Here is a 12145-nt window from a genome sequence, read left to right on the forward strand (position 1 = left end):
TGTTCGTAACTCTGAAATGTTCATAACCCTGAACAAAATGTCATGGTTGTTCTTTTAAAAGTTTACAACAGAAAATTGACTTAATACATCTTTGAAACTTTACTATGCAGAAGAAAAATGCTGCTTTTAAATGTCTTAATTTAAATGAAACAAGTGCAGAAACAGTTTCCTCACACCTTGTCAAATATTTTTTTTAAACTTTCCCTTTTTCTTTTAGTACTTCACATTTAACACAGTACTGCACTGTATTTGGGGTGGGAGGAGGTTGGGGGTTCTTGGGGGTTTTTTGGTCTCTGCTGCTCCCTTATTGTGTACTTCCAGTTACAAATGAGGTGTGTATGACTGGCCAGTTCGTAACTCTGGGGTTCCTAAGTCTGAGGTTATACTGTAAAAGATATTATCTCACCTACTTCTCTCTGCAATATCCTGCGACCAGCACAGCTACAATCCTTCAAATAACCCTTTCCAAGATCAGTCTGTTTTAAATGGTTAGTAATGAAGCTGTATATTTTTCTTAGGCTGAAGCCTGCAATATGAAGTTTTCCACCAAATCAATATTTCTTTTAGATTTAAATATTTCAGAAAAATCCTGCTTGAAGTAGTGTTGAATTGAGGGCAAAAGATAGCCATTGCAGTGTATTCACCAGACATTATAAGGATATTTAGTATGTCATTTCAAGCCATCATGAAATAGTCTAATGACATCATTGCCAGAGCTATGTGAAATTTTCATAACAAAACCCCAAATCAATCACCTTTTTTACTCTTTTGGAATTTTCTAACCAATAAAAACTAACACTTTTCCGAGGTTTGCTAACATCTCTCTGCAAATTTGAGCCAATGTCAGAGTCTGGGTAAAGGCCATGCCATGCCCGCTGGCTTCCCAGGGTTATAACCCCAAAATCAAGCAAAGTTTAGCAGATTCACTTTGAGTGTGGGGTTCAGCTGAATGTATGAAACTATTGCATATAATACAAGTATACTGAAGGTATTGTGTGTGTATTGAATTTTTAAAAGAAAATTTTCTTAGAAGTATATCCTAAGTATATCACAGAGGGTTTTAAAGAGTTTGTATTGGTATTACTTTTTCATGTCCCTTTCACTATAAAACCAGTGTCACTTAGGACCTAAGAAATGCCATACATTATTATGTACAGAAAAGGTATTTTAGGTAATGTCACAGTTTTTACATGTAATATGTTTGGACGTTCCAGGATTGGAAGTAGTTATTGGAAAGTCTTTAAAATGGTAGCTAGAAATGGGAGCTCTATATATGAAAGAACACAAAATAATATCTTCAGTGTGTCACTGGAGCAAATTTAAATAGTGCCTGACCTGAACAATTATAGTTTTGTACAGGGAAAAAGGAAACATTTCTCGGGCAGGTTGTTGTAAACTGTATCTCACTGTAGCTGATCAGGGTTTTGCAATGTTGGAAATAAGGCCCAGTGCAGATAGTCTAGTGGGCAGAGTGCAGTTAAGGCAATCAACAGTGAATCGTAAATGTTATCATATGACTCTGCAATTTATCATATTGCTGTTAGCACTGTATGTATTTATATAAACTGTGCATATCCTTTTCTCTTTTAAATTTTGTATAGAAAGAAAGTAGCTTTTTTAAAACAACCCAGGAAATCATACCAAAAAATAAAGCAAAGCAGAAAAAACATTTGGGGCTGGGATTTTCAAAGCTGGCTAAGGGATATAGCCACATTTCAAAGGATCTCCATAAGCAGCCATTCAAACTGAAAATTTCAAGCTGGCTTCTACCCAGTTTCTCCCCTTTTAAAAAAAATTAGGTATTTCACTCCAATACTGAGATATTGGCAAAATATCTCAACCCCAATCCTGAAGTCCTGACTCAGGCAACATTCCAATTGGCTGCAGTAGGATTTTCTCTTGAGTCAGAACTGTAATATCCAGTTCCATAATGACATGCATGAAGGAGATGTGGAAATGTCCCCTTAACTTGGTGGTTCTGAATATATGCTTTAAACTGACCTCTAAATTAGATCATTCACTCATCTTTCTCCTACAACATCTGAGATATTCTGAAAGTCGTTTCAGTTTGTCGAAAAGATTGAAACAATTAAAGGTAAATGATACTATGCCAATATTAAAAACAACCAATCATGGCCCCATTTTTAGGCGGAGAAAAGTTCTTCTTAATGAATTCTGTGTTAAGGTGAGAGAAAAAGAAGAATCAAACTAAGCTGTCAGTCTTATACTCATATTCTAAAAAATCACCAGAACAGCAACAGCTTTTTTATTTCTACTGAGGAGTGTTTTAAAGAAGAAATCATCATGCTATGGAGAAATCCTATGTTTGGGCCTGAATCCTGCTTCCAGTGGAGTAATTAGCAGAATGCCTGATGACTTCAGTGGGAGAAGGACTTGAGCATTTTATCCTCAATTTTTCAGCTGTGCAGTTTTCACTGGTCAGTCCTTCAGAATCAGTTAGTCATTTCCTATTGGATCTCCCTGTGACATTTTAATTTTACAGATCACTTATTGTATTGGTGGTGATGTCTATAAGATCATGGCACATGGTTTTATCATCATTACCTTCATTCTCCCTTTATATTTGTTCTCCACTCATTTGTTGAACCTTTTTTTTTTCACATGACAGCATAAGCCATTTGAAGCAGGGATTATGTCTTCATGTGTGATTGTAGAGTGCCTACAACACAGAGGCCTCGGTTCCGTTCAGAGCCTTTGGACACTATCACAATCTAGATAAATCAATAATAATGAAGTCCTTGAGTTAATTTTGTTACCTTTTCTTAAATGCAACCCTTCTTTTTTTTTTTTTTTTTTTTTAGGCTATGCCAGTTATTTCAGAAAAGGAGAAGGCTGGTGAGTAAGCATTTACTTGTTTTCTCCTCTTCTTGTATTAGTTTCCTGGAATGTTAGCTACTTATCCCAGTGGTAAAGGGCAGGCTTAAACTAAGCTTACTTTGGAATGTTCAAGATTATAGACCTGACAAATCTCTGTGCAAATATCACTCTTTGCATCCTGAACTGGAACTGTCTTTTTGGGCAAGAGTCATATCGTGTGCATGACAGTAGCAGAGATGTCTGAAAGTATTCTACACAACATCAAATGAACCTACATTTATCCTTTGTATTCGAGGTGCTAACTTTCTGCTTGTTGTTAAAAGCCATTGCGATGTATTTGAAGTCTTGATAAACAAACACTGAAGACAATGGGGTTGTTCACCTGAGCTAGGAAAGCAGGATTTATCCCACTGACTGGATCTTTGCTGTCTTAATAGTGGATAACAGGGTATTATGGTCTTCTGGAGTGTTTTATTGTAGATGTTCCTTTGGCAAAAACAGTTAAGCAACTCTACAATATTAAGGGACTACTTTTGTATCGGTTTGTGCTATTTATGCTATCTGAATACCATAACTATTCTGATTTGATTATGTGGCAGTATTAGAAGTGGTCATAATAGTGCCCAGACATTGTGTATTGGCTTTATTGTTGCTATAAATGGTAGAGTATTTTGCACCCCAAAAAACCTCTTGCCATATAACTCAAAGTACAATTTATGTGGGTATCTTTTGTACTTCTTTTTACTGATAATTTGTGTTGACACCCATTAACTATAACTATAGCATTAAAATGACTTTCAAATGTTCATAGGAATGCTTATACACCACTTGGAGTTTGGTTTCTGATGTTTATTTGTGACATTTTCAGGGCTGGTTTTGGGGGGGGGGGGGGCAGAGGGTTTTTTTTGTTGTTTAGCTTGCTGGTTAAGCGATGCTCAGAAAGAAAAGCTATGGTTAAAGCAGCTCTTTTTTCCAGGATGTCACAAGCAATTTTAGCTGGTAAAGTTCACAGTATTTCCCAAAACTATGTCCAATATTTAACAAGCCCATAATTAGTAAAATTTGCAAGAGGACCTCTTCTTTTGTATTGTTGTTATTGTTGTTATTATTAAAGTGGTCACCAAGAGGTTACTCAGAGTATTATGAGTTGGAGTCCTGCTCCATCCCTCCCTTACTTGCTCTTTTAATTAGTGTGTGTTTTCCCCCCAACTCTGTTTGTATATAGTTGAATAAAGCAGCACATTCCCAGCCTTCAGTATTGTAAATAGAAAGCATTCCTTGTGCACTGAGTGGCCCTTACAAAACTGGTGACAAGAAAGAACATAAGAATGGCAATGTATGGGAAACTTGAGGAGCTTAATGCAGGAATGTATGGAAAGATTGGGTACTGTTTTCTTGCAAATGAGATTATAGATAATGGACAAAAAGAAAGCAATTTTCCTCAGTGTCTGTGGCAATAAAACCTACTTTCTCTCTTAAGGAGTTTGTTACAACCTCAGACATCAGGCAATAGAAGTTTAGAACACCTGCAAAAAAGGTTAACAGAGCACTTCACATCAAAGACAAACATTATTGTGGAATGTTTCAGGTTTCCTAGTAGAATGCGGAGGCCAGGTGAAAGTGTACCTGTATATGTGACAGAGCTGAAAAGATTAACAGAATATTGTTCATTCTGAAATGTCCTAGAGGATATGCTGTGGGACAGATTTGTTTACGGCATTAATAATGAGAGAGAATTCACACAAAATTCCTGGCAGAGGAGAACTTGGCTCAAAGCAGTAGAAATAGGAACAACAATAGAAGCAGCAGTGAAAAATTTATAATATTTGCACTTAGACTATAGAGCAAATCATACAGATTCAATAAAGAAAATGCAAAGAAAGCTGGAAGAGACTCGAGGCTCTGGAGCGGTGTTTCCACTGTGCATCAGTGCAAAGCAGGACTGAACCCACTAGTGAATACTGGAATGACCCTGTGTCCTACATTAGAGAACCTATCTGGGTGGTAGGTTCTGTGCTAAGCCCCATAAAATACAAAAGCCAAAAAAGTAAAAAAAAAAAAAATTACTGGTTCTAGGGATCTGGGGACAAATGCAAAATCTCGTAGAAAGAGATCAGTGACAAGATCTAAAACTGAATTGGAGGAAATTTTTGAATGAGATCCTAGCAAAACACCAGCACTCCAGGAAGTCTTGGATGCTCACCCAGCCATTTTTAAAGAAGGATTTAAGACTTTGGAAGGTTTAACAGCCAGGATTTATATCCAACATAGTGTCAAATCAAAATACTTTAAAGCAAGATCAGTTCCTTATGCCCTCAGAGAAAAGACTGACGCTGCGTTAGACATGCCCTTCTTTTCCAGCCTCATTTCACCAGAGTAGTTTTCTGAATTCTGGTTAACCCAGAAAAGACCATCCTCATTTGCATGGATTATAAAATCATGGCATATCAGGTTTCCAAATTAGGCATTTATGCCATTCCATGGATGGAGGAGTTGGTGGCAGTGTTACATGGGGATCAAAAATATAGTAAGCTGGAGATGTTGTAGGCATACCATCAGTTGAGGCTGGAGGAGAAATATTAGAAGTATACCACTATAAACATTCACAAAGGCTAATATCAGTACAATCAATTGAGATGTCATATATCATCACGCCCTGGAATTTTCCAGAAGACCATGGAAAAATTGTTAAAAGATAGCCCATGTGCTATAGTGAGGATTGATGACATTGATGACATGCACAAAAGTGACACTCAACATCGGTCAACATTGCAGAGGGAGTGTTGGAGGCAGTGGAACCTTGCTTAAAACCAAGTGACTAATTTTTTATGAGATCAGAAGTGATGTACCTGGACTACTGGATAGACAAGGAGTGGGGGATTCACCAGTGACAGACAAGGTCATGGCAATTGAGAAGGCTCCTGCCCCTCAGAACACAACTGAGCCATGCCCATATGTGATAAAAAATTATTATTTGTATGGACCCACTGTGCTGGGTGCTCTCCAAATACAAAGCAAAAAGACAGTCCCTGCCCCAGTGCCAGGGCTCAAACAAGAATGATAATGCTGTTCCTAGAACAAAATGATGTCCTCCATGAAGCGTGACCTCATACGCACCATATATGAAAGGTCATGCTTCCCATGCAAGTGTAGAATTGCATGCCTTACTAAATGCCACTGACAGAAGAGGTGAAAATTGTTGCTGGCTGAGCCCCAGCAAACCCCACCACAAATTAAGCTCTTCCTGCCCTGAAGAGTTTATAATGTATAAATAAAACAAACTCAGGGTGGTGAAAGGGGTACAACACACAAGCAAAGTGAGCAATGAGGTGGTGGTGGCGGCAAACGTCATGTTAATTCCACTGTTTGATGGATTTAGGTAGGAGTTTCACTAAAGGGAAGGCTGAGGGGACACTGAGGGGAAGGGAGTGAAGGGGACAGGACAGTGGAGAAAATGGTAAGAGAAGTGATGCTCTCTTCCAATAGAGTGGCTGCATCTGCTAGGTAATGTCCTAGCATACAAACTGACAACTGGAATGGTAGACATCTATCACTTAGTAACACAAGAGATCTCTAATTTCAACAATCTATCTAGCAGCTATCAGATAGTAAGGACTTTTGTTCACTATTCACAATATTTTAACCATAGACCATATAGCACCTCCTGTAAAAGGCAGTCAAATCTCTTTAAAAACATGAATTAATCTTCACAGACATCATATAATGAGGCATTATTATCCCCATTTATTATGTGGAGAAACAGAGGCACAGTGAGAGTTGCCCAGGGTCACAGCTAGTTTGCTATAGAGCCAGAAATAAAACCCCGGATCTTCTGACTTCCCATCTTACTTTTCAGCCAAAAGACCAAGTTTTCTCTCACTGTTAACCTGGGCTATACATGAGGTAAAAGGCTTTTCAGCACATAATCAGTCTGTAGAAGCATGTAGTCCACACACACATGCTTGACATACACAATTTCCTCTCTCCCCTTTTCCCCAGATTAGAGTTTTAGCATATTATGTTGAGTTTCTCTTTTTTATTAAATTATTTTTTTACAAACAAAAGAGCTTTCTTGTCATTCAGGGCCAAATGTCCAAATGTGATTGATTAACTTTTGGTTACCAGAATACATGGGTACCCAACACATGTACAAAACACCAACTTGATCAAACAGAGGAGCGTTGTGCATAGAGAAGTGCTCGCCTTGTTTTCAGCTAGTTTGCAGTTTGTGCTTGTGCTTGGTTTGTTAGCAGCTGCAAAAAGCAGGGCTGTCCCCTCAGCCCCATCATCTTTAACCTCACCATGGAGCCGTTGCTGCAAGCGATCTCCAATGGCACAGATGGTTCAACCTCCACGGCGAGAGGGTGAGCATCCTGGTTTATGCGGATGACCTTGTCCTGACCACAGATGACCCAGAGAACCTTCAACGTATGCTAGATGCCACCAGTCGAGCTGCCGATTGGATGGGGCTCCGCTTCAATGCAAAGAAGTGCGCATCTCTCCACATTGACGGCAGCAAAAGGGACTTGGTGCAGAAAACAGGGTTCCAGATCCTGGGCAAGCCCGTCATCCCCCTGGCAGAGGGGCAGGCGTACCGACATCTCAGCAAGCCGACGGGTTTCCGTGTCTGGCAGACACCCAAGGACACCATCCAGGAGATATTACAGGATGCCGCCAAGATCAACGCCTCCCTGCTAGCACCATGGCAGAATATAAATGCCCTGAACACCTTCCTGATCCCCCACATCTCGTTCATCCTAAGGGGATCCGCCGTGGCGAAGATACCCCTCAACAAGGCAGACAAGATCGTCCGGCAGCTGGTGAAGAAGTGGTTGGTCCTTCCCCAGAGAGTCTGCAACGAGCTGGTCTATATCGCCCACAGGCATGGCAGTGCCAATGTCCCCCGCATGGGCGACCTGTGTGACATCGCGGTGATCACCCACGCCTTCCACCTGCTGACGTGTCCCGATGGTAAGGAACATCACAGCAAACGCGCTCCATGACGCAACAAAGAAGCGGATCGGCAGAGCCCCCTCCAACCAAGACACCACCAGATTCCTGAGCGGTTCTCTGGATGGCAAATTTGGACAGGACGGTGGCAACATCGCTTCACTGTGGTCCCGCACTCGCAATGCCATGCGTCGCCTGGGGAAGCGTATCGGCTGCTGCTGGGAGTGGTGCGAGGAGCACCAGGAGCTGGGAGTCCTGGTACCGCAGATCAGGTCCAACGACAACCATCGTCCCTGAGCACCAGAGACATGCTGGAGAGGACCCTGAAGGCGGCCATCCACTCACTGTACATGGAAACCCTGAAGCGTAAACCAGACCAGGGTAAAGTCTTCGAAATGACCATCAAGTGGGACGCCAGCAACCATTTCCTCACCGGGGGCAATTTCACCCGTTTCACTGACTGGCGGTTCATCCACTGCGCCCGGCTCAACTGCATCCCACTCAACGGAGCCGTCTGCCACGGGAACCGAGACAAGCGTTGCAGGAAGTGTGGCTACTCCAACGAGACCCTGCCCCACGTCCTATGCAGCTGCAAGCCCCACTCCAGAGCCTGGCAGCAGTGCCACAACGCCATCCAGAACCGCCTGATGAAAGCCATCGCACCGCGCCTGGGGGAGGTCGCCGTGAACTCCACCATCCCCGGGACGGACAGCCAGTTGCAACCTGACGTGGTAGTCACCGACAAGGACCAGAAAAAGATCATCCTCATCGACATCACAGTCTCCTTCGAGAACAGGACCCTGGCCTTCCGCGAATCCCGAGCTCGTAAGCTGGAAAAATACGCCCCCCTGGCCGACACCCTGAGAGCGAAGGGCTACAAGGTGCAGATGGATGCCCTGATTGTCGGAGCCCTGGGCATTTGGGACCCCTGCAATGAGCGTGTGCTGCGAACCTGCAGGATTGGTCAATGGTACGCATGGCTCATGCAGCGCCTCATGGTCTCGAACACAATCCGATGGTCCAGGGACATCTACATCGAACACATCACCGGCCACCGACAATACCAGGAGGTGTGAGCCGGTAAGACATCGTGCATCAACTATGGGAAAGGGACTGAGAGACTTTTTCCATTGGACAATATGAACTGGAACCATAAACTCACTGAACATTAAATCCCACCAAATGAGGGTAGATCCGTCCTCATCATCATATCCACTCATTATACTCCACAATGAACATAGCCATTATATGGACAACATACCCCCATATCTCAATGTCTGTACTTTGACCCATTAAACTTTTACCCCCAATCGGGGAGATTGCAGATTATGTATTCCTTACACCAACCGCTCCTAAACTGAATTTCGCACCCCTTGATAATCTGTACCTTATTCCCTGATAACCAGAAACTTCTATGCCTAAACTCTGTACCATTTTCTTTTTACTTCAACATTATCTTAATAAAATTATTAAATCTGTAAACTCTTGTTTAAAAGTCAGAAACTCGTGATGGTGTCATGCAGTGGGGAAAGATATAATGGGCATGCATTTGGAGCAAGTCATATGTAACCCACCCTCCACTCAATGTGGCACTCTGTCTGCCTCTAATGGTGATTTGGCCTCATCTTTGTACAGTGGAGCTATCTCTTTTAGTTCAGGGAATAGAAGCTCATGCTTTAAGATCCCAAAATCACAGGTTCTATCCCTACTGCCAATAACCCATACAGAGGTGTAGGGTTACACTTAAATCACAAGAAATAAAGCCATGAGAGAGTTAGGCAGTCTCTCAAAAATAGTGTTCTTAAAGCTTTTTATACCACTTCGTATAAAACTGTCTATATGTTTATAATTAAACATTACAAATAAAATAAAAAAGCGTTTGAACTTCAGTTACTCATTCCATTAATTAACAAAACTGCTTTTGTTTATTTTGCTACAAACAAACCAAAATTGTAAGTATATTATAGAACAAAACTACATAAGTATCCATATGTTAGAATGTTAGGAAAATTGCAGTATACAGCATAAACAGGTTCAGGTAGAATAAAAACTGACTTGTAATTTCACTCAGAAGCTCAAACTAAACCACTTTTGACGGTCTGAAAAGTTTATTATACTAGTAACAAATTGCATTTGTTCCTTTTTTCCCACTTTGCACTCCCTAGTTTCATCCAGAACGCAAAAGGGAAATAAATAAATACAGAGTGAGGCTGTTCTTTCAGGGTTTCTGGTTCAGAAATGTAGAAATCTCATTTTAAAAAAATTGTTTTCCCAAGGCTTCCTATTATAAAGATTCCAGAGAATTATATAGCTCCAAGAGCTTTGGAATAAGCAACTTCACTTTTAGGTGCTTAACTGAATTAAATTGCCAAATCTTTGGAGGTTCACACATCACTAATTATATTTGTTTATGCATAGTTGTTACTTATTTCATTAAATATTTTGTCTATTTTATATTTTTTCCAGCTAGAAGATGGGCTTAGTCTACATAGAGGAGAAACTGTCAGTTGGTTTTTTTTTTTTTTTGTAAATAAAAGGGTTTTTTTATTTAAAGCCTAACTGAAATGTAATCTGAAAACATTATTATTTTTGTCAACCTATAGCTCAAGAAGGCTTAAGCAGTTAAAAGTTTTTGCAGTGGAGAGTGAAGAAAGCCCTTTAATTGTGGGGTCACTCTAGCAGGATACTATAAATGAACAGCCTGCCTGCCTGCTGATCAGCACAGCCCTTGACCGGGATGCTTTGAGAGCACCATGAATTCTGATTGATTCCATTAATCACATTGACATTTCTATCAGTGGGGAAAGGGTTTTAAATTAAAGATTTTAAAGCAGAAGTTAACATCAAGGGCTAGATTATGCCTAGATCTAAGAGATCCAAACAGAGAAAAAAAATGATGATATGATATTCCCTGCACAGCCACCTCATATCTTGGCTCATACATGGAGGGGAAAGCAGGAGCTAGGTGCCTGATACCCCACTTTATCCCTACTGTATTGGGTCAGGAGTAGGAGAATCTTGACTGTGGCCCTATAGCATGGCAACCAATAGAGCAAAGCCAGTAAGAGAGGCAAAGTAATCGGCGTCTGGGAAAGAAGTAGAGCAGATTACTTCCTTTTAGGTGCAAGCTCCTCCTGAGGTGATGTGCTATCCCTTAATCAGGGCTGGATCCAGTCTAGCCTTAATAAATATTGATTTGCTCATGAATTTACCTGCTGAAACTCCATAATATTCACTGTTTTAATAATCCATTTTTCCTGTACATATAATAGCTGTCAGATAATAATTAAGCTCAATGTACAATTAGCAACCTTAATTTAGAGTTACTGATCTGGGTACAAGCTGCATTCTATTTATTATTTAAACCGAATATTTTTGTAATTAGGTATGAGCTCAGACCAATCCAAACACTGAGGAAACTGGGCTTTGAAATCCACATCCATATTTTGCTGCTTGTATCCACTTCTAGTTTTAATTATTCATAAATAAAATAGCCAGAGTGAATAGACGGTTCAAGGTGTTATTGGTATGACCAAAATATTCCATCTTACTTGAAATACTAAAAAATGCTACATAGAAAGTGCAGCCCGTTTTTGGATCACCTTTTATTCACAGGGTTTTTTGTGGGGGTAAAGTAGTATTCAGCATAAGTAAATGTGCCTGAGTCTGGCTTTTTATGTTTCTCAAATACAACATGTTCCATAGCCCACTCTTGTCTATATTGGAGCAATTTTGCTTCTAAGGGCAAGAATATATAGTATATATTCCTATCTGAAACACATGCTACCTTTGACATTTATGATCAATAGAAAGTCTTTGAGTGTTCCCCAAATACAATACTATTAATACTACAATAGAATGTAGGTTTCAGAGTACTAGCTGTGTTAGTCTGTATCCGCAAAAAGAAAAGGAGTACTTGTGGCACCTTAGAGACTAACAATGTATGCATCCGATAAAGTGAGCTGTAGCTCACGAAAGCTTATGCTCTAATAAATTTGTTAGTCTCTAAGGTGCCACAAGTACTCCTGTTCTTTTTAATAGAATGTAGCAATCAAACAATTTCTTGTGGCGGACATAGCAGACTTTGGAAAAAATGACCAAGTTTTCCTGAGTCTGTATCTGCTTTAGACTTTTAGTAAATACACTGTGTAATGAAGCACAGACTCAGTGTTCTTGGGTGTTAATTTTCCTGGTAGCCTTTGATCTGTAAGTAGGAAAAATACAGAGATGATAAAAGAGACCTTAACTGCAGGGCATTTCCCCTCTCAGACTCTAATCAGCAGCATCAGGCAGCTGAGTATCTTCACTGCGCCGCTGCCACATGGTGAGATGAGCTGCAGAATATAAAGTGATTGAG

The 12145-nt window shown here is 40.5% G+C and overlaps 1 protein-coding gene across 1 annotated transcript in view; it reads left to right on the forward strand.

Moving 5' to 3' along the window:
- DLC1 (DLC1 Rho GTPase activating protein) overlaps nt 1-12145 on the forward strand; it is a 380903-nt gene that overhangs the window by 177638 nt on the left and 191120 nt on the right. The window contains exon 5 of the mRNA XM_038399289.2: nt 2823-2856. Coding sequence (XP_038255217.1) covers nt 2823-2856 — 34 coding nt within the window. The remainder of the gene's footprint in view (nt 1-2822; nt 2857-12145) is intronic.

Source organism: Dermochelys coriacea, chromosome 4 (assembly GCF_009764565.3).
Source record: "Dermochelys coriacea isolate rDerCor1 chromosome 4, rDerCor1.pri.v4, whole genome shotgun sequence".
Classification (NCBI taxonomy): domain Eukaryota; kingdom Metazoa; phylum Chordata; order Testudines; family Dermochelyidae; genus Dermochelys; species Dermochelys coriacea.